The 27,812-nt window shown below is 38.2% G+C and overlaps 1 protein-coding gene across 7 annotated transcripts in view; it reads left to right on the forward strand.

Annotated features, from left to right (window-relative positions):
- LOC124615403 overlaps positions 1-27,812 on the forward strand; it is a 494,346-nt gene that overhangs the window by 229,048 nt on the left and 237,486 nt on the right. For 6 of the 7 annotated variants that reach the window (XM_047143247.1, XM_047143248.1, XM_047143249.1 and 3 more), the window contains exons 4-5: positions 12,104-12,351; positions 19,942-20,334. In XM_047143247.1, coding sequence (XP_046999203.1) covers positions 12,143-12,351; positions 19,942-20,334 — 602 coding nt within the window. In that variant the 5' untranslated portion in view covers positions 12,104-12,142. The remainder of the gene's footprint in view (positions 1-12,103; positions 12,352-19,941; positions 20,335-27,812) is intronic. The other variant, XM_047143251.1, reaches the window with a different exon arrangement.

Here is a 27,812-nt window from a genome sequence, read left to right on the forward strand (position 1 = left end):
ATTACTGTAGATATCGAGCGAGGTGTTCATTGGATATTAAGTGGGTGAAGACTTTAACATAATACTGACTAGTCATGAGATCCTGAACTTTTGCGTAGATGTTATCTCTTAGGTTTCTTGACCCAGGCGGAAGATTTTGGGGAGAGTTTGGCATACGTCCTTTTTAGTATTTCGGAAACTACACAATAATTTGGAAAATGCTTGGTTACATTTTGCTAAGTTAGATGAATTATATATTACGGCAGTAATTTAATTTACGGATTATGTATTGAGTTAATGAAATGTAAAGAATTGCGTAACCATTTTGTATGTCTGTGTTGGAAGTAACCCACTTGATAAAAGAAGATAGGAGCCAGTGGCTCCTTCAGACAGAAGGGTTGAAGAGGGGTGAAGGGTTGAAGAAGGGTGAAGGAAAAAGACTGAAGAGGTCTAGGAAAAGAGGCAGATTTTGGGAAAGTCGGCCAGAACTGTGGTAAGTCTCCCCTGACCAGCGGTTCTAAGTGATTTTCTCAAAATCTAGTCATTTTCCTACACACCTCTTCCTACACACCTCTTCCTACACACCTCTTCCTACACACCTCTTCCTACACACCTCTTCCTACACACCTCTTCCTACACACCTCTTCCTACACACCTCTTCCTACACACCTCTTCCTACACACCTCTTCCTACACACCCCCTCCTTCACCTTCAACCCTTCCACTTGAAGGAGGAGCCACTGGCTCTGGAAGCTTGCCTGATTGTACAACCTTCTTGCATGTGTGGGTTCTGCTGCCACTTGGTGAGTAGATTTTTATCTACTCAATTAAATTGTTTTGTCATTAGTTTGCTGTACTAGAGTCTTCTTTTCTTTCCATTAATTTCAAATGCTTGGTTTTACCATATTGTCATGCCTCCTTTTTTCTTTCTGAAGCTTTTTTTCATCATTCCTTTTCCTAGCCTGATCCTTTCATTATGAGCTAATTCACTTCATGTAGGACACTTCAACTCCTTCCCTGATAATGTTAGTAGATTTTTTCCAAACATTAGTTGACAGGCAGCAAATCCAGAAGATTCATTTTGCAGGTAGTTGATTATAGTCTCAAAATTGTGTATATGGCTGGCCCAAATAGTGCGGTATTTACTACAATATGTGCAGCATAATCTGTTGCTATCATCTTCTTTTACATTTCATTCTCTTCCCTTCTAAAAGATGTGGCAGAAAGTGAGCGGACAGTGAATAACATGCTGAACGATCTGAGTGAAGCTTGTGTGGAATATACGATACAAATAAACACAGGAAAAACAAAGAGTGTGGTTTTCAGTACAAGACGCAGACTATCCAATATTAAAATAGGACAATCTACCATTAGCTGAGTAAGTGCATTTAAATATCTTGGAAGCACAATAACTGAAGACTTGAGATGTCACCTGGAGGTGCAAACTCGAATTGCCATAGCGAAGGAGTCCTTCAACAGAAAGAGGAGACTCTTATGTGGAAAGTTAGATAAAGGACTACAGAAAAGGCTTAGCAAATGTTTTGTCTAGAGTGTGGCACTATATGGGACAGAAACATGGATGCTGAGACAAGAGGATGGAAAAAGGTTAGAAGCATTTGAGATGTGGATGTGGAGGAGAATTGAGAGAATAAGCTGGATGGAAAGAGTGAGTAATGAAAGAGTATTCGAAAGGGTTGGTGAGAGATGATGTCTGCTGAAGTTTGTAAGAAAAAGGTAAAAGAACTGGTTGGGACATTCATTGAGAAGGGAGTGCTTGCTAGCAGATGCTTTGGAAGGATTGGTTTGTGGGAGAAGACTGAGAGGAAGAAGGAGATACAAGATGATAGATGGCATAAAGGGAAGAGGAAATTATGCAGACCTGAAGAGGATGGCAGAAGACCGGACAGCCTGGAGAACTACCATGTGAAAACCTGCCTTTTGGCAGAACAGGATGATGATGATGATGATGATGATGATGATGATGATCTTCTTTCACTCATTTTACCTTCTGGAAAATAGGTGGAAATTTTTATGTGGTTCATTTTGTACATCCCCATGTATTGAATAAGTCTTTCGGATGTAAGCTGAGGCCCATTGTCCTGATAAAGGATTTTGGTACTCCCACATTATGAAAATGATCTATCTAGTTTTTCTACAGAAGTTTTAGTATTGGGTTTCTTTATAGGGAAAAGTTTTAAATGTTTGTTTGGAAAAATATGTAAAACTGCAAAAATATTTTTGCATCCTTAAACAATGGAAAATCCAGTATGGAATGTAGCAATATTACGAAAAGGGTTGTTGCACTCAACCCTATAATGGAGATGCTGAGTCACAGATGGACACAGCAAAAAGACTGTCACAAAATGAGTTTTTGGCAGACAGGCCCTTTGTCAAAAATAAACAAATGTGCAAAAGTGCATTCTCTGGCTTCAGCTGCCAGAGATTCTCTCTCTCTCTCTCTCTCTCTCTCTCTCTCTCTCTCTCTCTCTCTCTCTCTCTCTGTGTGTGTGTGTGTGTGTGTGTGTGTGTGTGTGTGTGTGTGTGTGTGTGTGTGTGTGTGTGTGTCAGCATCTCCGCTATATGGTGAGTAGCAACTATCATTTTCATAATATATTTATGTGCTCTGGTTGAAGTAAGCTGTGGCCCAAGCAAAGTGACGGCACTTAATTCTTTTGGGGCATTCGGATGAATAGAGGGCAATAAACCCTCCATTGGTAAAGTAAGTGGCTGTTTGCGCTTATCACATCCATTCTCCACAAGTTGTGAGTATTCTGACTTCCTGGACTTAAGCCAACATCTCTCTGCAAAAAGTCATCAATTTCTTCACATGTTTCTGAGGGAAACATAGTTTCCAGTTTTCTTTATCTAGGTAGTTTCTTCAAAATAGTAGATCCTTGTACATAATACTGTTTAAGTTCTGTGTCTTCATTCTGTTCCCTTCTCATTTACTTCAAATTCCTCTAATTAATTTTTCGTCTCTTAGCCCCCCCAAATGAAACGCTTATTTGTCCCTCATTTATATCTTGATTATCAACACCTCTTTTTTTTTTGCAGTGGCATTCTGAATAGAATGGGTCCCTCCCTTTTTGATGTTAGTTTACAGATCAAACTGCTGCAAATGTAATGTCCATCTGGTCAATCTGAGGATGCTTTAACCTACAGTGTTGTAGAAAACTAAAAGCTTTGTGTTATGTGTGAACTATTGGTTTTTGACCAAATAATCTCCCTCAAATTGGCTGTAGTTCAGTAATGTAATTTTTTTCTGTGTTTGTAAAGTCATGTTGGCAAAATCAAGTACTCTAATATCCACATCTGTAAATGTTTCTATTAACTGAGAAATTTCAACCTCCAAACCTCAAACTTATTGGTGCTCATTAAAAAAATAGACAAAGAATAGTCTGGATGGTAAAATAATTTACAGTTGACTGATTCCCTCTTTAAATTTTGAGAAGCCTCGTCACGATCTGATGTCCAGTTCCATACAACATTTTTCTTCAACATATTACCCAAACAAGGATAATTATTGTTCATTCACGAATTTTCTCTGGTATCAAAGTAAACTGAACATTGCTTCTTTTATTGTTATTATTATTATTATTATTATTATTATTATTATTATTATTATTACCATCTTTTCTATTTAGTTAATTAATTAATTAATTAATTTTTTTGCTGGGAAGTCTGCAATTGCTTTCAGTTTTTTTGGACCAAGTTGTCCCCTTTTCATTAATTATTTGTTGTAAAAGTGAATTAGCTTTCTTAACAAATACAGACTTATGAAGTTGCAACTTTGTACTGCTTTTGAAAATAGCTTTAAGACCTTCATTTAACTCTCTACAGGGTGCATGCCAATCAGGACTAGTGAAAAAGATGTTATCTTCATAAACTTTCACATAATTACGCAGTTCATTACTGAAACTTTATCAATAGCTCTAATGAACATACAAAGAGACTTTGTCCAAAGGGTATTACACTGTGTTGGAAGCACTTACCTTCATGCAAAAAAGCTGTACATGATTGGATTCTTTAGCCTAACTAATGTTCCCTTAACTACAGGCTGCAACACAGAAAGTGAGAAATTTATATCGAGAAAATTTTTGCAAAACTCTTCAGTATTGCATGGTTTATTACTTTTCCTTAAAACCACTGTATTTAATCTTCTCGCATCCAAAACAACCCTGACAACCCCCTCTCTTTTCCCCCAACTGTTCTTGAGACATTATTGTACCTACTGTCTGAGCTTTCTGTTGTTCACTTTTGCAATATATTATCAGTGTTCTTTATTATGGTGTCCTGCTGGGAGTATGGGATAGGAGAGTGCTTAATGATTAATGAGGAATGTTTCATGTTCTTTCAATTCGACTTCTTCCATGACGGCTTCAGAAAACTTGTTCATCGTTGGCAGAAATGTATCCTATTGGCTGGTGATAATGTGGAAAAGTAAGTATTGGCAATTAAAGATCACATTCTAAGGATTATTTCTGTGTTTGATTTATTAAAATATTCCCATCCAGACCTATTTAACGAAGGTGGAGGCATTACTTTTCATTCAGCTCTTGTATATTGCCTTAGTTCATTTCCCATGTATACCCATTTTAAAAGCTTCCCTCCTTTTTGTAGTACTGGTTTTTCATCTGAGCTCTTGATATTGATACAGTTTCTTCTTATTCCTTCAAAGGCCTCATTAATTTTCCCATAGGCATTATCTGTCTTTCTCCTAGTTATACATGACTCAATAGAGTTGCATATGTCCTCCAGCCATTCCTGCTTAGCGATTTTGTCCTTAGTCTCATTTTTTAGGTGTCTGAATTCCTTTTCGCCTTCTTCATTAAATAATGATGCAGTGCTGCTTGTCAGCAATGGCTGATCGGTAGTAGGTTGGCAGAAGGTGTAATACAGTTTGGTTTTAAGCTTGCATCTGCATACGTGCTCTGTAAGTCACTGTAAAGCATATGACACATGGTATGTAGCATTATACTAAAATTTATGGTTTATTGTTGTTCCAGTCACGTATGGAACGTGAAAAAAAAGTCTTGAATGCTTCTGTGTACACTGTATTGAGGCTAATACTGTTCTTGCAATCCCTATGGGAGCAATATATAAGGGGACTGAATATATTCCTCTGCTCTTCATTTATTCCAGTTCTTGAATCTTGTAAGCATTGACATCTATATTAATGTGACTGCTAATTCAGGTTTTTCAACATTTCCAGTATGTTCTCCAGTGAGTCAGAGGTGCTTTAGACCATGTGTGCTGTCATTCTTTGCGTACCTCTGATATATCCCCTCTTAGTCCTGATTGTAGGGGCCTCACACACTTGACCAGTGTTCTAAGATGGAACACACAACTGTAAGCAGTCTTCTTCATGGACTGACTTCATTTTCCCAGCATTCTTCCAGTGAACATAAGCCTGCCACCTGCTTTACCTTTTACTGGCCATACATGATCATTTCTTTTCATTTCCATACAAGTTTGGTTAAACCCACATTTTTGTGCAAGTTAAGATGGATTCTGATTGCCTCATTGATATTGCAGTCATAGGATACTAGTTTCCTGTGTTTTATGAAGTGCACAGTTTTAAATTTCTGTAAACTTAAAACAAGCACCACTTTAAAATCTAATAAAGATCTAACTGAATATTTGTTGAAATTTTTCGGGTAATAGTTACTTATAGATAACTGCATCATGTGCAAAAAGTGTGAGGTTACTGTTCATATTGCTTACCAGGTCATTAATGCACAACAAGATCACGAAAGTCCCCAAAGTATTTACCTGGGGCATGACAGAAGTACCTTCTACTTATATTGATAACTCTACAAACAAAATTATATGCTGTGTCCTAACAAAAAATTCTGAATCTAGTTACAAATTTTGGTTGATACTCATGTGATTGTACATTCATTAACATGTGCTATTATGGTACTGAGTCAAGTGCTTTTCAGAAGTAAAGGATTAATGCATCCACCTGTTAGTGTAAAACCTCATTTCTTGATTTCCCCCCCCCCCCCCCAAAACTTCCTATAACTCTTGATATTTTTTCTTTGTATTCCCAATACTACGAGGTGCATTCAAGTTCTAAGGCCTCTGATTTTTTTTCTCCGGACTGGAAAGAGAGAGAAACATGTGCATTGTTTTAAAATGAGGCCGCGTTCATTGTCAATACGTCCCAGAGATGGCAGCACCGTATGGCAGATGGAATTTTACCGCCAGCGGCAAGAATGAGAACTGTTTTAAATACTTAAAATGGCGACGTTTTCCTTACTTGAACAGCGTGCAGTAATTCGTTTTCTGAATTTGCGTGGTGTGAAACCAATTGAAATTCATCGACAGTTGAAGAAGACACATGGTGATGGAATTATGGATGTGTCGAAAGTGCGTTCATGGGTGCGATGGATGTGTCGAAAGTGCATTCGTGGGTGCGACAGTTTAATGAAGGCAGAACATCGTGTGACAACAAACCGAAACAACCTTGGGCTCGCACAAGCCGGTCTGACGACATGATCGAGAAAGTGGAGAGAATTGTTTTGGGGGATCGCCGAATAACTGTTGAACAGATTGCCTCCAGAGTTGGCGTTTCTGTGGGTTCTGTGCACACAATCCTGCATGACGACCTGAAAATGCGAAAAGTGTCTTCCAGGTGGGTGCCACGAATGCTGACGGACGACCACATGGCTGCCCGTGTGGCATGTTGCCAAGCAATGTTGACGCGCAACGACAGCATGAATGGGACTTTCTTTTCGTCGGTTGTGACAATGGGTGGGACGTGGATGCCATTTTTCAATCCAGAAACAAAGCGCCAGTCAGCTCAATGGAAGCACACAGATTCACCGCCACCAAAACAATTTCGGGTAACCACCAGTGCTGAAAAAATGATGGTGCCCATGTTCTGGGACAGCGAGGGCGTAATCCTTACCCATTGCGTTCCAAAGGGCACTACGGTAACAGGTGCATCCTACGAAAATGTTTTGAAGAACAAATTCCTTCCTGCACTGCAACAAAAACGTCCGGGAAGGGCTGCGCGTGTGCTGTTTCACCAAGACAATGCACCCGCACATCAAGCTAATGTTACGCAACAGTTTCTTCGTGATAACAACTTTGAAGTGATTTCTCATGCTCCCTACTCACCTGACCTGGCTCCTAGTGACTTTTGGCTTTTTCCAACAATGAAGGACACTCTCCGTGGAATCATGGCGTCAACGTTGTGAAAAATGTGTACGTCTGCAGGGCGATTACGTCGAGAAGTAACGCCAGTTTCATCGATTTCGGATGAGTAGTTAATTAGAAAAAAAATCGGAGGCCTTAGAACTTGAATGCACCTCGTAAACTTCTTTGAGACTGTATAAGTCTTCCACTCTGCAGCTGTGTTTGCTCTCTATTGAAACTTTGTGACAGCTTAAAAAGTAGGAGAGAAGTACAAGCAGACCTGAATTAGTCCTGACAGACACACTGTTTTCACTTACCATGAAGTTTAATGGTTCAGACTGCTTTGCTTACCTAGATATACTTTGTATAATACCATGAAAGGAGAGAGCAAAAAAAGAAAACTTAGTGATATAAACATTAAGGCATTTAAAAAATCTTAGTTATCTCTAACAGACCAGTGCCATAAAGGTAACAGCTGAGCTTAAAACACGCCTAGAGAACATTGTGTCATTGGAAACAATGAGGAATTCAGTACCTTCCTCTAGCATTTCTCCAGGAATTGGAGCAGTTTCTTTGCTAAGAATAGTTATCCTGTCATGTGATGAAAACCACCTATTATCCGGTATAATTTCAATGTTGTTAAAGTCTAAAGTTGTAAAGATAAATTTTGGCTACCCTGTCGGAATATTTATTTCCAAAAATTGCTTTGCTTAATGCAGTGTTGTTAGTAAGAAGCTATGAATTAAAAGTACAAAGTAAAATGTCCTGGCTGGAATGAAACAGTGGTAACATGTAATGCAACAACTCTCCATATAAGAGGTTTAAGGGAATAATGTGGTGCAAGGTATTGCAGCAGAATAGTATCTGAGGTATGGTAAAAACCTTGTTCATACGTTGTGGAAAACCTCTTCCGTGTGGCGAGTGGATGCCTTAATTTGTGCCTTCTAAAACAGAATACATTGTTGACTTTACACAAAAAGGATTTCCATGTACAATGGTTTTGGTCACTTCTTGTTTTAAAATAAATTTGTCACTTGACTTGGTGCACCGCAGTTCAGATGAACAGTTCAATGTCTATGCTGTGTTAACAAAGGCTGATATTCATCTCTGCAACTATAGATAGCATTAATTGGGCGTTACAGAGAACAGACGTAAGGTAAGTCTTACATGTACTCTGTGAGTCAGTTTAGTAGATTTTAGTAAATAAGTTCTGTGCGTTGCTCATGTGCTGTGTGCTTATAATTTGGTTGGTGTGAATTATGCAGCATTAGCTTTTTACTTGAAAATTGGCTGACACCAGTTGACTATTTGCACCTTTCTGTGCCATAAAATTTTTCTTATGCATTGTAGTTAGTGTAACAAAGTAGACTACATCCAAGCAGTTGTTGTTGATGTCCCTTATTCATGATGTTGACATACGATACTAAATGCTTTTTTGTGGATTAGAATGTGTGGTGCCTTTCGCTTTCAAAATTGAAACTAGCTTCAGTGGATTTGAGAATATTGTCCTGCACATGTCGCTCTTTGAAAGTGATCTGTGATGGCCCATTTGTACATCAGCCAAATGGTTTTCATGTAGTGCTGTCTTTGCTGCATGGGGCTGCTTTTGCTAAATTGGCAAAAGCAATTTGCAAGTATTAAATTTGCAACTAATTTCTGTAACAGGGCACTCTTATAACAAGTATATTGCTGAATTTGTTTTTGATTCTACAAATTTATAAGTATTTTTCTTCTAAATTCCTGGGGAAGATTGTCAATACATGATCCTGTGTGCCCAGCTACTGTTGTCGGTTTTGAGATACAGTTTCAATCTTAATTTTAGTTGTCATCATCAGATGCCATGGGCAAAGTTATTGTACCTCTCTGTTACAGAGTGAGATATCAAAACATGTGTGACTTAATGGAAGATAGTTTGCTAAAAGACGAGGAGGGTGTTATATGGTAACACACTTCTGCTCTGAGTATTGATGTAATAGTGCCATGAAGGTTGTGCGTGCACCATGAAGTACTGTTGATATAGTTCACATCATGGAGTATGGTTCTGTAGGGTCCCTAAACCCTTTGGAGTCTGTAGTCATTGTTTTTGCAGATCTGTAGGAGACATTTCTGATCAAATATCGAGAACTTGAGAAAATTTGTGATGGGTTAGAACTTCCTAAGTTACTGCGCTGTGGTACAAAATTGACAGTAGAAACAGGCCATTGGTAATCATCCATGATTCGGAAAAGTTGCTGTTTTTCAGAAAAGTTACTTTAGCTGTTATTAATTAATTTTGTCCTTTCTTATATTTCTTTCTGCAAACTTTGGAAAAATGTGTTGTAGTTTGAAAAATATTTAAAGCAATGTTGTAATGACAAAAAATGAATAGTTGAGACTGATTAGAGACATTCAAGAGTCAGTAAAGGATATATGCCTGTAAAACACTTCCTAGTAGCAATTCGTAAGGCCTCAGATTGTGGAAGTATATTATATTTGAAAACGACGTATATTATTTTTGTGACAAAAAAATACATTGTCATGTGTAATCATCTGTTGTATTGTGTGAACAGGTCATAGCATCAAGTTTTTGAGTTTGTGTTGACTTAAGAGTTAAAAAAAGTGGTTGATATGTCACTTTCCCTAAAAGGGGCATTTTACTAAAAAGAAATATTTATTGTTAATTCTGAGCACCCTGGAAAGTATTTAGTTTCTTTTAATTGCTTGTTATTGTTACATATCAAGCAATTGTAATAGCACTTTCTTTCAGTACACAATTAATTTGTGTCAAGGAAACAAATGCACCTAGGAAACGTAAAAAAAGTATGGTTAGCTTACATGAGAGAGCTGTCCGTAAAGGAAGACAATGAAAATATTTATTGCGTGATTTCAACCCATTGTAAAGTGTTTGTGCTTCTCTGGTACTCAACTTATAACAGTTTGCTGTGAGATTTACGAACACACAATGGTGAAGTATTTCTGTGATCCAGTTGCCACTTCAGTGAAACCTATTTGGTGGTAAAACAATGGTTACATTTAGGTCATTTCATTATGTTTGACTATACATTTGTTCTGTCCATAGAACATACAATTGGTTGACTTTACCATTGTTATAGTACCTGAATATTTGTCATGAAGTAGTCTGTTGTATAGTTTATTTTGAAATGAACATCTCCAACGATCATCCTGTCAAATGATACAAGAAATATTAAGCAACATTGCATTGCTGAGAGATACATTCAGAATATACCCTTTGACAGGTTTGTGATGTTGACAAGCTCATCTGTTCTGTATATGGAATTTACTGTATATGTTTGGTACTCTCCACATTCACTTGCACAGAGGCACATATCAAAAGCTATATTTTAGTATAGAATTTGAGTTAGGTGGTATGACTGCGAAGTCTGATGGCAAATTAGTTCCATGTATAAAAATAAAAAAAATTGTGTATAAATAAACAAATAAATAAATATCTTTATTGTGAAATTACAGATCCTGATCTCTAATTCTGATGAATTAGTATTTCTTTAGTATAAAATCACTATACACATATTCAGATTTGTGAGGCATTTTCAAAAGTAAGGTCTCATTGAGTATGAAGGAAGAACAATTAAGAGAATAAAACTGTTCCATAAACTACATTTCCACGTAAAATGTCTTTGAAGTTCCTGTTTAATATAAAATTCCACTATTTGGTAATTTATTGTGTCTAACATATATCCAGTTATTTATTCTTCTATAAAATTATTCAAAGAATGACTTACTTGGATAACATTTCAGTGCAATGTCAGTTTTAAGTGGAAACTGAGTCAGTTTCAAAGAAAAGTTAGTAATACAGAACTACATTAAAGTATTGTAACTTTGCCACTGTGTCTGAAGGTTTTTAGTGAGCTTAAAGGTTTTAAAAATAATTTACTATACGGAGATACTCAGATATTTAAATGAGATTCTGTGCTAATAAACTATTTTGCATCAGTTTTTGGAGCTGAAATGATGTTTACTAACAGCGCTGTAATATTTGTTCTTGACATTAAAAATAACTTTGTGGGACATTATTTGTTACTTTGGTATACAAAATAAAAGATGATACGAGGAAGTGCATTTATGAATGTGAATATGCTCTGCTTATGCTTTGAAAGCACTGATCAAGTCGTATTTATTTTTTAGGAGTCGCACATTAATACATTAATCAAAAATTCATTTAAATATAGCAAAAACAGATAAGTTTCTCTGATCAGCCTTATACGTCTGATCGCGTTTTCAAATAAATATGAGAGACCGACTGTCAGTTAAACACATGTTTAACTCTTGAACACGTTAACACACAAATTTGGCACCAGTCACCACGTTAAGATGAATTTTGTTGTTCCTAATGGAGTCTAGTTTAGTACTCATTCAGGTGGATGTCAGTATTGTTACGATGAGAAGAAAAATCTGTGGCTTGTCATCAGTTATAACATAGGAAAAAATTGACCCATTTATGTGGAAGAATATAATAAAAATAAGTGTTTTCACACCATAGCAGCTCAAATGTACTACCCATATTTTTGACATCCGTGGAGTGTTTTCCAAGCTCGCAGACCAGCAATAATTCTGAGCTTTTTTGCCATTGAGTCATTGAGGAATTCTGTGGAAGGATGCAGTAACTATAACTCCTTCACTCATTGTGAGCTTTTTAATGGTCTTCTGTAAACTTGTGACAACGTTCTCTCTTTTCTTCCCTTTTTATAGTGGTCCCTTATGTTCCCCTTGGTGTACGTTGAAGTTAAGCATTACTGAGGGCATTTGCTCATGCATCATGGCTTGTTGTCCAACAGAAACAAATTCCTATGGATGTGTGATGTGGATGTTTCACAGTAGCCAATCAGCTGGAGCTGATCAGCATATTTTACACTTTATAGTCAGTCTGACCTTACTTTTGAAATATGACATTTTTGTTGCTGTGAATGTTGTCGAATAGAGGTATGTCTGAACAAAGCTAATGGAAGCGTGCAACTCCTCCTCAGGTTGGCATTACCAATGCTGACCTGTACCGGCGGCCAGATATGAGCAGTGTGGCAGTGCACGACGGACTGGAGCGCGCGGTGGCCCCTGATCAGATTACAAAGCTATTTCCAAAGTGTCGTCCACGTGATATCAACCTGAATCCGGTTTCGACAGCATCTGCAGGCTTCCAACAACAGGATGACAGCAATGATAACATGCTCTTGGTGATGGACACAGCGGGGGCAGTTACTGACTCCCATCAGGAAAGGTCTGCATTTGTATTTTATGTATATGTTTAGCCAGTTAAAAATCCATTCAATTTTCACAGAAATTTTACATACGTTCAACCTTCTAAGCTTGCGAAGATCGGGGTTTGGGGTAGAGTTGCATTAGAAAGAACTGTGATATCATTATTGTGATATTGAACAGCCATGCACTTAAACATACTACACAGAATATTCTTCTATTGATTCAGTTGATATAGTGATCGATGAGATAGGGGTAAGGGGGAGAGACATTTGTGATTCAGTTGTCAAATAAGAACTGTGAAAGGTTTGCCATACAGTGTCATTCAGTTATACTTTCATAGTTTTCAAGCAGTTCAGTTATTTTTAGATTTCTGAAGCAGGCAGAACAGAAGTGAGACATACTGTTGCATATTGCTACTTCATCACATGATACAGATTTTGTCTGTGAAAAACACACAGTGATACTGTATTAGTTTATTTTGTGAACTGGTTTTGCACTTTTTAGGCCATTTTCAGGCAACTGCAACTGTCCAAAAATGGCTTTGTACGTCCAAAACCCAGCTTACAAAAGAAATTAAAACTGTAGAGCACATACATTCTCTCTTTTTCATCAATAAATGCTGATTTGCTGTACCAAATAGGGACAGAAGGATCCTTTAACATGACACTGTGAGATTTACTGCTGATAGAGGTAGGAATAAACTAGTATAGACAGACAACTTGTCATCTGTAGACAGTTTTTCATTATAAATGATTCCTATAACAATGTATGATTGTTAACTGCCTAGGCTTAATTTGCCATTTTAACAAAATAATTGATTTAAATGGAAACCATACTCTTGAGATAGCTGGATGCAGTGTTTTTCATCGAGTGCATTTATAGATTACTAGTGTTCTCCCTACAGCTTCACCCGCCTGTGTCTTTGGCACATATGTTGAGTATGCCCCTCCCCCCACCACCCATTTGTCCCCCCCCCCTCTTCCTATCATTGTACATTTCCTCCACTCCTCTCTGACCATATCTTTCTCCATCCTCCCTTTGACCATATCCTGCTCCCCTCTCTTTTTTCCCCTCCCTCTGATTATATCCTTCTCCCCCTCTATTTTTCCATCCTCACCATCCCCTTCCCCTTTTCCTTTTCCACCTGCCCATTAACCCTATACAACTTGCACCTGCCTCCTGCATCTCTCCCTCCTCCTCTCTCTGTGCATTTCCTCTTTCCCCTCACTTTGTCCATCCCCTCCTCAATTCCTTTAAACCTGTTCCAGCCATGCTTATCAGCACTTGTAGCCTCTGCAATAAAGTTCAATAAAGCAGGCCAGTACTACTCCCACAACACACCTATAACGCTTGGCAGGTTACACATCAGAGGCTTGAAAATCATTTATTTGTCCCTGACATACAAGCCGCCATGCAAAGCAGTCTGATAAAACTCCAATTCACTGTCATGCGGTGCAGTCTATATGTCAGGGCCAGAAAAACTGACATGTGGGCTGCCTTGCAAAGCAAGTTCATTTGACTGTCCTACACTGTTCCCACACAACATGCAGGGCAGCTTATAAGCCAGAGGCTGAAAAATGTCTTTCTGCCAAAAGCTCCACTCTCATTGGAGCCATGCTCGTACTCGTGAGGCCTGCTGTTCCTGTTTCAAATTTGGTTGAAATCTATTTAGAGGTTTGGGAGGAGAGCACAGGCTACACACATACTATCTGCTGTATATAAAAAATATATGAATTTCTGCTACTTACATTTGTTTTTCATGATAGAACAGTCTGATGTTTTTAGTAAAATTTTTCAGGGTGTGCGACTGGTTTGTCAATATGTAAAATCCTCCAACATTTTGGACAGCAGTGCAAATAACCTTCCTCAGGCCGTTTTGCTCTTAGGTCATCAAAAGACTTTGAGGAAAGCCATTTGCAACTTTGTATGAAACATCCGAGAATTTTGCATATTGACAATTTGGTCACATACCATGCAGAATTTTACTGGCAGTGACAATGGCCACGGAAGGCCACACTTAAATATTGATATTAGTTGAGATGTGTTGCGACTTTTCCTCCTCCTCCCTTTCGACTTTCTTTTTCTCTGTTTTAAAAATTTGCCTTATTTGGCATGGGATGTCTTTCTTTTAATGATATTCCAGTGTGGAATACATTGAGGTGAATCCATTTCATTATGTAATCACTGATTTATCAGTAATATATTATTCAATAGGCAAGATATTTCTTAGATACTTTTTAATTTAAAGACCTTTGGATTATACTTGACTGGAAGACATAAATCCTGTTCTGTTATTTTGTGAGAAGTAGTTACTTCAAGTAGTTTCAGTAGGGTACGGAGTTTAAGGGACAGAGCATATAATTAGTTAGGCTGCCCCCACCCCCCAAGTATATATTTCAGTTCTGCAAGCCACTTTCAAACATACGTTAAAAAATGTGTGTTTCTGTTGTACAGTTTTCTTCTCAATCATGGATGCAGCATGCAAACTATAATTATTTAGATCACTCTGTACTTGTAGTAAGTACTTTGAATGTAAGTGGTCAGCACGTAGCCACATTTTTCACTTAAAAAATGTATTATATTTGTAAAATAGTTAATTTTCCAGATCATAGTGAAAGATCACAATTATAGTCTATGGAACATGCATATAACTAACTAATTACAGCAGTCTCGTCATCACAATTAATGCATGATCAGTATGTACATAGGTGTCGAATTGTGTTAGATTTCTTAGTGAATGTCCACTCTTAAAATTATATGGGTGTTCCTCACAAAATTATAGTCATTACCTGCAGATGTCTACTAGATTGACTTTAATTTTCAAACATCACCAAAGTTTCATATTGGTGACAATTCGTACTGATGTTCTCTGTTTACCGATCCAGGCACTTCTCTCCCAGTTAATGTGTTGTCTCTATTTGCAAAAGATCAACTACTGTGAAGAGAGCAGTCATATTAGGAGTTGGCGAACACAAATGATTTGAATACTGTGAAGTAAGCATAGCAGGGCAGCATTCTCTCTTAATTTTGTAAGTCAGTTAGTGCACATTGAGTTGAAAAAGCATTAAAAAAATAGTATTTCTCTGTAATGTTCTCCATGTAAGCCAGAATCAAGAGTTAGTCATTTTCATTGTAGCTCAGGAGTTTGGAACCTGCAGTTGGTGCTCTAGGTAATTTGTGCTGCCATTTAAGTTGGAACAAAAATCTGTGAATTATATGCTTCACATGGTATGTAATGAACATCACAACTTTGAACACACAATTTCTCAATTGTGTAACTAAAGGCAGTAAGGAATAGTGTTTATTTAACACCACAGAGACAAAATAATAAGACAATGTTGTCACCTCTTGCAGAAGTTTGAGGTTCTCAGTATTTGTTATTCATTGCAGTATGGTGCAGAATCTAAGGCAATTAAAGAGAATTTCAGAGTATTTTACACCAATTCTCAGGTGTGCAATGTAAGGGATGGGAACTATGAGAGGAGGGCATCTAACATTTTCATCTCTAACACCTTTTGACTCATTATAGATATTGGTAATTTCTTTTCATCCACTCAAATAGCAACCAGGACTTTTAGTACAGAGAATAATGCATTGTTTTAGCAATAATATAACACTTTTGTTGGTTTGACAAGAGATTATCCCCTAAAATGCACATTGAATATGGGGAATTTTGTGGTGGTTTTGTTTCATTCTTTTAAAGACTTAGTTTCTTGCATTGGTGGTCTTTATATCCATCTTATTTTTATTTTGTGTACTACTACATTTTAGCTCTGTAGCCATTTCCAAGCAAAATCTTTAACCCATTAAACACATTTTTTGGGCTACAGTTGTCTGATTTCATGGGCAGTATGTAATTGGCCATGCTTGAAATCTGTAGCCATGTTGTCCAGTTTTGTACAAATGGTAGCACACAGCCAAGCCGTATACTAATGTGACAGAACACTAGATAGCAAACGAGTCAAAGCGTACCTGTCGACACAGATTTATCTTTGTCTTGTTTGCCATGAGGTGTCCTCCACATACAGTTCAGTGCTCCCTCATACTAGTGAATGATTTGGCAGTGTGCTACTGTTGTACAGAACCAGATATCATGGCTAAAGCTCTCAAGTCTGTCCAACCACACACTGGCCTGAAATTGTGACACCAACTCAAACATGCATGTGTAATGGGTTAAAAATTTGCTTGAAAATGGCTACACTGCTGAAACATCACAGTACAAAATAAAATGGCTATAAAAGACAGAGGATCATGGAACATAATTTCTTTCAAGAAGTTTAGCATCCTATTGCAACTAAAATTTTATACAGTTGCTGTGGCCATATGAATTGTGAATTATTCTCTACGGAAACTACTACCACCAAGACAAGGGATTCATGATATTCATGATCTTCATGACATTCTTAGTGGAAACCAGCATCGTCAGTGCAATAGATACAGCATCAGTTGTGTGACCCCCTTTGGTGTAGTTGACTGAAGTCTAGTTGGACAACTCTGTGCATTAATCAATCATACATCATCATTTTTGGTACTAAACATGTGTAAAGCTTTGTAAAATCCAACTCTCAAGCGTGAATTTGTCTCAGTCTGGGGGTGTAAGTTTGTGTGGAAAGTAGCATAAATGTCCAGGTGGTACACCATCCAATTGGTCACAGCAACAACACTTAGTTTCTTGCATTGGTGGTCTTTATATCCATCTTATTTTTATTTTGTGTACTACTACATTTTAGCTCTGTAGCCATTTCCAAGCAAAATCTTTAACCCATTAAACACATTTTTTGGGCTACAGTTGTCTGATTTCATGGGCAGTATGTAATTGGCCATGCTTGAAATCTGTAGCCATGTTGTCCAGTTTTGTACAAATGGTAGCACACAGCCAAGCCGTATACTAATGTGACAGAACACTAGATAGCAAACGAGTCAAAGCGTACCTGTCGACACAGATTTATCTTTGTCTTGTTTGCCATGAGGTGTCCTCCACATACAGTTCAGTGCTCCCTCATACTAGTGAATGATTTGGCAGTGTGCTACTGTTGTACAGAACCAGATATCATGGCTAAAGCTCTCAAGTCTGTCCAACCACACACTGGCCTGAAATTGTGACACCAACTCAAACATGCATGTGTAATGGGTTAAAAATTTGCTTGAAAATGGCTACACTGCTGAAACATCACAGTACAAAATAAAATGGCTATAAAAGACAGAGGATCATGGAACATAATTTCTTTCAAGAAGTTTAGCATCCTATTGCAACTAAAATTTTATACAGTTGCTGTGGCCATATGAATTGTGAATTATTCTCTACGGAAACTACTACCACCAAGACAAGGGATTCATGATATTCATGATCTTCATGACATTCTTAGTGGAAACCAGCATCGTCAGTGCAATAGATACAGCATCAGTTGTGTGACCCCCTTTGGTGTAGTTGACTGAAGTCTAGTTGGACAACTCTGTGCATTAATCAATCATACATCATCATTTTTGGTACTAAACATGTGTAAAGCTTTGTAAAATCCAACTCTCAAGCGTGAATTTGTCTCAGTCTGGGGGTGTAAGTTTGTGTGGAAAGTAGCATAAATGTCCAGGTGGTACACCATCCAATTGGTCACAGCAACAACACAAAAATCTCACTGTTCAATATATTTTTACTGTGTAATTTGTTGCCACTTACAAAAGTGTTTCCATTGATCAAAGAAACACTAGGCTTAGTTTTCAAGAAATGAAATCAACGTTTGTATTGGTGATTAATGAAGTTGTGAAAACTCATTGGTCATTGTTTCATGAGACTCATGATCACTAATCATCTAAGTGAAAGGCATAATAAATCTTTGATTCAAAAAGTATTTGATATGAAGAAGTTCGGTTTATCAGTCAGTATGTTGAGAGGTATGTTGATATGCATTCTTGAGACCTGTTGAAGATTTTAGTGCAGTCCAGTTCTCTGAAATTGTTACTGTTAGTTTTTGCTGCTCACTTTAGTCAGTTAGCTGTTCCTTATTGTAGTTAAGAACACATGAAGTGAAAACTTACTGCTAAAATGGAGACATAACCTCTTCACTTAAGTACAGCTACCAGTGAAACATTATCAGTTTTACAAAGCTCACATATGACAACCAAAATGTACTAAAAAGGTTGGCTAACCTCTTCTGCACATGCATTGTGCATGCAGCCTCAAATAAATACGATACAGCTTACTGTACTAATTAAATACTGTTCACATAATTTATTGGGGGAAAAAAGTTTTGATATTACAGACTCCTTAAAGTGAAGTTATTGTTCCCTGTGAAAATTGTGTATAGAAGGCAACAGTATAATTTTCTTGTATTCCATGGTGACACCAATACTGGGATAACAGAAACTACTGTGGAAAACAAATCATTCAATTTCATATTGCAATACGTTGTGATTTCTCATCAGGCTGGATAATCTTAAGCTTTCAGATTTTCAATGGCTTTCAGATTTTCAATTTTGTCTTCACCCATTAGTTTGCCATATTTTGTATCGTCGTCATTCAATTTCTGCTAATGTATCTGTTATTCTTTCATTTTCTGCATGTTACTTGTTTTTTATTTAATTTTTTTTATTGAGTATAATTTCAGCACACACAACTTATCACTTCACTACTCGAATGTTCTCGGTGTTAATTGGTGTTTAAACTACTGAATGTATTTTCTTCAGAAAAGTTTCCGCAACTTCTCAGTAGATGGAATCTCATTCTTGAATTTCCTGTCCTTAATTCTCGCATGTTGTTATATGCCAAAATAAGATTATGAAAAATATTTTCCTTTCATCTCACATAATTCAGTCGTGATATTAATTTTGAAGACAGATATTTATTCCAAAGAGCTCTCTCTTACTGTTGGTTGCTCTTCCAGAAATTCAGAAATAGACCGCAGTGTATTTACTGTTTAGAAGAATTAATGCTTTCTTTCCGTGGTGTATTTGTTTAGGAATGAAACTATTTTTGATCCTTTATATTTGTGGTATCCCTTCTTGTGTAAAATGTAAAGAAATTTGAAGCTCTGGATCTGTTTACAATATACTGCCTGTTATGCTTTTTGCTGTAAGCACCGTAGTAAGAATATTTGAATATCAATAACGTCCTCTATTTGAGCCCAGAATTCTTACAGACTTTTTACCACCAGTCATTGATGGTATTCAAGTAAATGAATCGTTGAAGCAATAGAGGAATTCCTACCACCAGTAATAAAATTATGGCCGAAACAGAGAGAGATAGAAGAGCGACATGCTGTAAGACATGGAATTTTTGTGTAATTTTAGTCGTATATTGAATAAGGGGGTAGAAACTGTGGGTAATTGAGCATGGTGAAATGAGAGTAGTAGTCAATATAGTGGATATGCATGAAAGCATTTTACCATAGTTCAGCTGCAGTTAGAAACTGGTCAGTTTACATAAGAAATTATTTCAACTCAACATTCTTCATTTGTCTGAGTGAATAGCATGAGAAGAAAGATTGTTACTTTAGCTGACAGAACAGTAATTTTATTTTAATCAGTTTTACTGGATTATAGTGGTATTATTCTTGAATGAGATCAGAGGACTGCTTTCTTAAGTGTCACTACTATGGCTCTATTTTATGTGCAGGTGTTCAGCAACTCTTCCTGAAGACAGTGCTACAGGAAACGGTACTGTGGATGGCGTGAATGGGATTTCGGTGCCTCTGCATGTCGTCACATCTGGCGGTTCAGCAGGTGGCTCGCGAACTGGCTCTGCATCTCCGTCGGGCGGTTCCCACTCTGGCTCGGTGTCCGGCTCACATTCTGGCTCCGTGTCCAGGTCGGGTTCTGCTTCAGAGGATGGTGATGGTGAGGCTGACGGGCCTATGACACCAGCAGCACCGAATGCCAATGGTACGGGGGCGTATCGGCTCAGGGATTCGAGAATTATCGAAATAGCAGGTGGCCGGGAGGTCTTCTCCCACAGTAGGAGACGCCAGCGTGGCTCGGGTGGCGTCTGGGAGCTGAGACACCCTGTCAGGTATGGACAAGTTTGCTAATTTTTGTATATGTATGTGGGTGGATCAATTGTAAATGAAGCCTTTAAGTAAATATGGATCTAAGTGCCATTAAAAGAGAGAGAGAGAGAGAGAGAGAGAGAGAGAGAGAGAGAGAGAGAGAGAGAGAGAGAGAGAGAGAATTTTACCAAAAATGGGGTCTAGGAGCCAATACCAACAACGTAAAAGGAGATTCAAGTACAAAGACAATTCCTATTAGCTACACCGATCGATAACAGAATATGCTGGATGTATGTGCCAAGCAGTCAAATGTATAAAGGGATTTAACTTTTGACACACTGACACCCACCCTCATGTTCGCCAGTCATCTTCATTAGGTTTTGTTGTGGCTTGTTATCTTTCTGGTGTGTTGTGAGTGACTAGGCCTATCATTAGAAGGCTTATCATTGTTGCCCGGTCTCAATTATGACAGGTGAGAGTCTTAAGAAGTGAAGGAAGAAAGGAAAAGAAACACTATCGGAAGAAAATAAGAAATTGAGTGTATTGAAGGTGAAGGATGCCCCCATCCCAAAAACTTTACATAAGTGCAGATCCACTATCAGATGTGTACCTTACAACCAAAAAGTTTACTCTTTGACAATTTTTATTTATTATATCATAGTTAACAACAAATTATTTTCTAGGCCTAAAGCAAAGTTAATTCTTTTGTGATCAAATTAATTAAACAATTTTACAGTAATATGCAAAATTTTTCCAGCTTTTGGAGTGTATATTGAATGAGGCCATGTTTCTAAATTTCAATTTTTGTTTATAGATCTATAATTATATTTAGTGGGACGTACACATCTCATTTAAAATATTTTTTTAATTAGGGTTTAGGGTCTGTAAATAGAAGAAAGTAAGTACTGTTATTATGTCAAACAAATTTATTTATTCCTAGTGTAACATTTCTGTGAAATTTTTTAAATAATGGCTAAATATATTGTGGTACTGTGCAGTAGCTACATATGAAATTCCTACTTGTCTTTTGCTTCCGTGTGCTACATAGTGTGCTTTGCCTCCTTGTGCTCCTTGCTGGAAAATGTTTTCCAACTGTGTGTAGGCACTCATTATCTGTCCAAAATGGTGTTTATCAGCTATGAAAGGACAAGATAATAAGTCAGATAGTTTTGTGAACTCCTCACCACCTGAGAGATAAAAGATTTGTCACAAGAAAAAGCAGAAAAGGTAGAACCTCAGCTATATCGTGCCCTGCATCCATACCAGAATGAACAGGAACAGCTGTAATGGTAGCTGATGACAGATTCAACCAGTGAAGGATGTTGGCAGGAAGTCATTCAAATTACGGTGCGCGCGTGCTCACACACACACACACACACACACACACACACACACACACACACACACACGTGTCTTATCAATAAAATATGTGCACAAATCTATATATTTCTAGTGAACATTGTGTCTTTTTTACGATCAATACCTGTTCTTAGCATTTCTATTGCAGACAGGAAAAAACATTACATAAAACCACTGAAACACAAGGCACAATGTACAACCGAAACAATTAAGCTATATCATGCACATTGGTGCCAAACAATGAGCCTGTTGGCTCCAAACAGTTAATACATTCAACACTAGATTGCAGCACAGATGTGGGACTTTCATATCCCTGTGAACTCAGGGAAGTAAATTTGTATTTTGGACACACATTTCCCATTGGTCACAAAAGGATTAAACGTGTTGCAAGAAATAACATGACATGTATGGAGATGCTGCAGAAAGTAGGTGTCAAACAACTGTGATGTACACTGTTCCAATGGCAAAGGGAAATTGCGCAGGTTGGTAAGAATGCTTTCTGCAATATTTTTACTGCGTCCTGTAAAAGGTGTCGGCGTTTAGTACAAAAACAAGCAGATGGCCACCCTAGTGTATGTTGAAAGAAGGAATAATAAAAATTGATAGAAAATTTAGTCTTGATGCAGCTCTTGTTAGTGAACACACAATCATTTCCAAGGGACGTAACCCACTATGGGAGGTAGTATTCAGGGAGAAATATCTTTCACAGCATTTGAACATATCCAGGTTGTGCGTGGCTTTTAGAAACAATATTCTGGCAACACCGTTTCATACTACTATTATTATTATTTGATATTTAATAAGAATTTTAAAAGCAGACTATCTTTCAAGAAACCAAGAATAGATACATGTGCAGCATGTGATTTGTTAGCTTGTCGGATCACATCATCATCATAATCTGTTAAAGCTAATATAGAGTTCAGAAATAAACTAAAACTTCATCATTTGAAAGCAAAAAAGAAGTGAAAAAAGATTTTAATGAATCTCAAATCCCTAGTAGCTAGTGTGGCATTTGCATTTAATTTAGAAAAAGTACTATCTTTACCTTGACTCATGCTAACATTTACTACCAAGGCAACCTCCAGTTTCAACCTTTGTACACATTTCCACAACAACACCTTTATGATGAATGTGTGGCATGAAGGAATATCAGATATTAATGTATTTCAATAATATTGTGCTAATAAGCCTGGATTTTACTTAAAAATATGTAAGTTTGTTCATTACCAGTTTCATTATGATATTACAATGAAATGAACACCCTTAGCTGCTTACAGGCATTGCCATACATCAACGGGGACAGGTGAAAATGTGTACCCTGACCGGGACTCGAACCCGGGATCTCCTGCTTACATGGCAGGCGCTCTATCCATCTGAGCCATTGAGATAAATCCCTGCAGTCGCACTATCCTCTGTGTGCTCGGTGGCTCAGATGGATAGAGCGTCTGCCATGTAAGCAGGGCATCCTGGGTTTGAGTCCCAGTCGGGGCACACATTTTCATCTGTCCCCGTTGATGTATGTCAACAGCTAAGGGTGTTCATTTCATTGTAATTTCATTCTAACGAGCTGCATGGTCACCGATGGTATCCGTTCTTTCGGACATGTCCAAAAGAACAGGCACCATCTTAGTATATCATTATGATATAATCATAAGCAAGAATAGGTAATCAATATCTCTTCAGTGATTAGGTATTATCCAATGAAACATCCATAAAAAGGGCTGTAAGTCCCTTAGGTCATTTTTAGGTTAAATACTGTGGATGTAGGACTGACCACATTTTGTAACTTATTCATTTTTTAACTGCTCTTGATTAATTCATAGATTTTAAGTGATTAAGCACAATGTAATATGTCTTAAATTAAATATATAAATCTCTTTTGAATTAGAAAATTACAAGTTGTAGTAAAGAAAGAAAAATGCAACTACTGCAAAATGTTGTCAGTAGAATTTAGATCCCCATTTAGTTCAAGCCTTCAAATGAACTTTTTGAATTGCTGTATGCCCACTGGATGTGTGACACTTTGTACCTTCTACATCAGTCACATGAAGTATATCTGGAGGGGAGCATTGATCTGGTTCCCCCCAGAGGGCTCACCACTCTTTGGTGAGTTTGTGCTTGGCTACTACGGGGCCCCAGCATTTGCAGCACCTCTTCTCTTTCTGTGCTGCATGTCCATCCTCCAGCTATTATTTTCCCCTTCCGTGGGGAACATGTCTTCGATATTTTTCAGAATGTGGTCTGAAGGTTTGATAGCCTGGCATCAGCACAATCCCTCATCTATATTTTGTTTCTTTCTTCATTCTCCATCTCCTTCTCATCCTCTGCTTTGGCATTTGATTCTCTTTGTCTCTTCTTCTTCCCTGTGCATTTCTGAAAGCTGGCCCATGCGTTTGGCACATAAAATGTAAGTGGGTAATGTGTAATACCCAGCTCCAAGTTAACACATGTAGGGTTGCTACATACTCGCCGATACAGGTCAGGCACAGGGAGGGGCTATTGCCTGAACTGTTCCCTTCCCAATTGCCAATTTGTCCCTCTGTCAGGAGTAAAGGTGGTGTGACGTGAGGTGTGAACAATCTCCTAAGGCAGGTGAGCCGCCCCTCCGAGGGGTCCCCCAGCTGGAAGAGTTGCGCCATCAGAGTGTCTTGGAATCATGGAGGATTTTTTAACGCTGAATCAATCACCGTCTCAGCCTGTGTCTACTAAATGTAAATGGAATGAGGCTAAAGATTCAAAGACTCCCAGCTGCACCTCTGTTTCCTGTGGTATCACATACAGGAGGAGGTCAGTCTTCTGCTATGAATGATCCGTTTATTATTCAGAAAGGTGTTGATACAGTTTCAGGTACTTCGAAATCCTGCTCTTGCTTATGTAATGGGACTTTACTTCTGGAGACAGATTGTGATTCTCAAACCCAATAATTTCTTCCAGCTTTGTTCCTCCATGGCTATCCTGTTCATGTTGAAGCCTGTTGTACACTGAATTCTTCAGGTGGCATTATTTACACTCAGCTGCTTGATAGTCCAACTCGGGGAGAAATCCAAACTTCTCTCTCTAATCAGGGCATCATTGAGGTCCATTGGCTAATGAAACAGCTTGATGCAGACTTAAAGTGCGCGTCATTTATGTTGGCGGCCGAGTTTAGGTTCGTTCTGCGCATCTTACGTCACAAAACACAGTCAGCCAATGAACAGAGAACGAAGTTGCCAGATCTCGACTGCAGAGCAGAGCACGGACGAGTGTCTTCAGTTTTAGAAACGTTCAGTCATAAATAAAGTAATAGAACAAAAGCAATGTCTTGATAGCGGAGTTTCTTTTATAGAAAGTTTGGAAAAAGCATTCTTTATACCAATTGCTTCATATTCTATTTATTAATTAAACCAAACAAGCAATAAGACTCCTAATTCAGGCGATAGCAAGGAAAGTTGTTTGTATCAATCTCACGAACCGCTTTTTCGCAATAAAGAACAGGGGTAATTGTTTATTTCCTATTGTACTTCGACGAAGTGTGAGTAATTCATAGTCATACCAACAGTGTTTATCAGTATTTTGCGTGACGTGTTATAGTCCTCATGGCGTTATGTAGTCAGACGAGATGTGTTAGCGGAATGGTTAAGGTGTTGGGCTGTTACGTGAAAGGTAAAGAGTTCAAACCTTGGGCGGTGCTTAGTATTTTCTTTATTTAAAAACAATATCGAAGTGTCTTGCTTCACGAATTTTATTCGTTTGAATGCAATTTTTTGAAATTTCTAGTGCTTTGTCTCTTCATTAACCCTTTCGCTGCCGCAGACACGTGCTCCCCGCATTCCGCGCTGTGCACGATTTTGTCATCACTGCACTGCTCGCCTGTGCAGACACATGGTGTTCCCACTGCTTTGACACACTTATCATTCGATTTCACAAAAACTATTTGGCCCAAAAATTTGATTTTTACACATCTTCTTGACTGATACCTCCCCCCTCGCATTCGGGAGGACGACGGTTCAATCCCGCGTCCGGCCATCCTGATTTAGGTTTTCCGTGATTTCCCTAAATCACTCCAGGCAAATGCCGGGATGGTTCCTTTCAAAGGGCACGGCCGACTTCCTTCCCCGTCCTTCCCTAATCCGATGAGACCGATGACCTCGCTGTCTGGTCTCCTTCCCCAAACCAACCAACCAACCAACCAACCAACCTTCCCCCCATAAATGACTTAATTTTGTTTCGATGTTCAACCCAGTTATTGTGCAGCATTAAATGTAGTAAACCATTGCACGAAATTTTGAAGAGTTTGCAGAGGTAAAAGTCCATCGCGTATACTTTCCGTATGGTCGATTTTAGTTGCCACAATGTTGAGAATGAAATGTGGACAAGATACCTAAATTTCATATAAAATTTACTGTATAACAATATCTCATTTAATTTAAGTACCACATAGGTGTCGTATGTAATATTGAGAAATATTCCGTCTTTCGCGACTGTAATAAAAGTTTTATTTAGACAGGGCGCGTTTGGCTTTATTTTAAAGCACTTCAATCAATGAAAGGTATGGCACATACACAGTGGTACTCAAGTTATCTTTCTTGTTTTTGTTCCACAGTCGCAGTTTTACCAATGGTATTGAAATATATTCCTCTTCTGTAACTGTAATAAGCGACTTATTTAGACCAGACGTGTTTCTCTCTTTTGAAGCATCTTCAGTGGACAGTATTTTGTCTCCACCATTGCCAAGTTACCTTTCGTAGTTTTGTGCTGCGGTAACACAATATTCAACGTTTGTGCCGGCTAATCAGTGTTTTAGCAAATAAATGCTGTTTGCGTGTGCCACAAACAAAAATTATATTTGACATAGCTCAGAGCACTTCACTGATAGACGGTATATTCAAGTCCTAATGTTTTTGTAAGTCCACAGTTTTGTTTAATGTGTTTTGTCTACTTCCTTTTGATTGATTGAAGTGCTTTAAAATAAAGCCAAACGTGCCCGGTGTAAATACAACTTTTGTTACAGTCGCGAAAGACGGAATATTTCTCAATATTACATACGACTCCTATGTGGTACTTAAATTAAATGAGATATTGTTATACAGTAAATTTTATATGAAATTTAGGTATCTTATCCACATTTCATTCTCAACATTGTGGTAACTAAAATCGACCATTCGGAAAGTATACGCTATGGACTTTTACCTCTGCAAGCACTTCAAAATTTCGTGCAATGGTTTACTATATTTAATGCTGCATAATAACTGCGTAGAACATCGAAACAAAATTAAGTCATTTATGGGGGAAGGAATCAGTCAAGAAGATGTGTAAAAATCTAATTTTTGGGCCAAATAGTTTTTGTGGAATCGAATGAGTGTCAAAGCAGTCGGAACACCATGTGTCAGCACAGGTGAGCAGTGCAGTGAGAAAATCGCGCACAGCGCGGAATGCGGCGAGCACGTCTCTGTAGCAGCGAAAGGGTTAATGCGGCCGTGGTGGCTTTACTTCATGAACTGCGCGCTCCCCCCTAAACGTAAGCTTGCGAACTATGCTATGCTATGGCGCTGCTTCTCTTGGCGCGTGCGTCGTGTGCAACTGGGAACGCAGCAAATTCCCGCGTCTGGGCGGGCATGCGCGAGCCGCCACGATAAAAGAATTGAACTTGTTCCTAAGCGCATACGTTTCTCACATTTGATTGAGTATTGCTTCCATCAGAGATTAAGGCAGGGTTTGAAGTCATTATGGCCTGACCGTATGCTTCAAACTGGATGTGTTGCTACCAGTGTCATCATTATAACCACATTTGCGCATCCTATCAAAACACTGCCAAATGTGTTATTTGTGGTAGAGACGCTCATGAGGGCAATTGCCCGCCTCCTCCTCCCCACTGTACAAATTGTAATGGCGACCATGCAGCTCATCCCATGAATTTCCCTTGTATCTCAGTGTGTAGGCAGTCCAGGAGATCCAGGTGAGGAAAGAAAAAGTATATACTTTTTCTTTCCTCACCTGGATCTCCTGGATATATATATATATAAAATTACAAAAAACTAATAATAAAAAAAAAAATTGCATGGCGCGAGATTCGATCCGGCGACCTTTGGACTACGAACCCGAGCGCTTACCGCTGCGCCACGACGCTGTAGAACATTATTAATCGTCGAGAGTATTTCACCGC

This window comes from Schistocerca americana, chromosome 5 (assembly GCF_021461395.2).
Source record: "Schistocerca americana isolate TAMUIC-IGC-003095 chromosome 5, iqSchAmer2.1, whole genome shotgun sequence".
Taxonomy (NCBI): domain Eukaryota; kingdom Metazoa; phylum Arthropoda; class Insecta; order Orthoptera; family Acrididae; genus Schistocerca; species Schistocerca americana.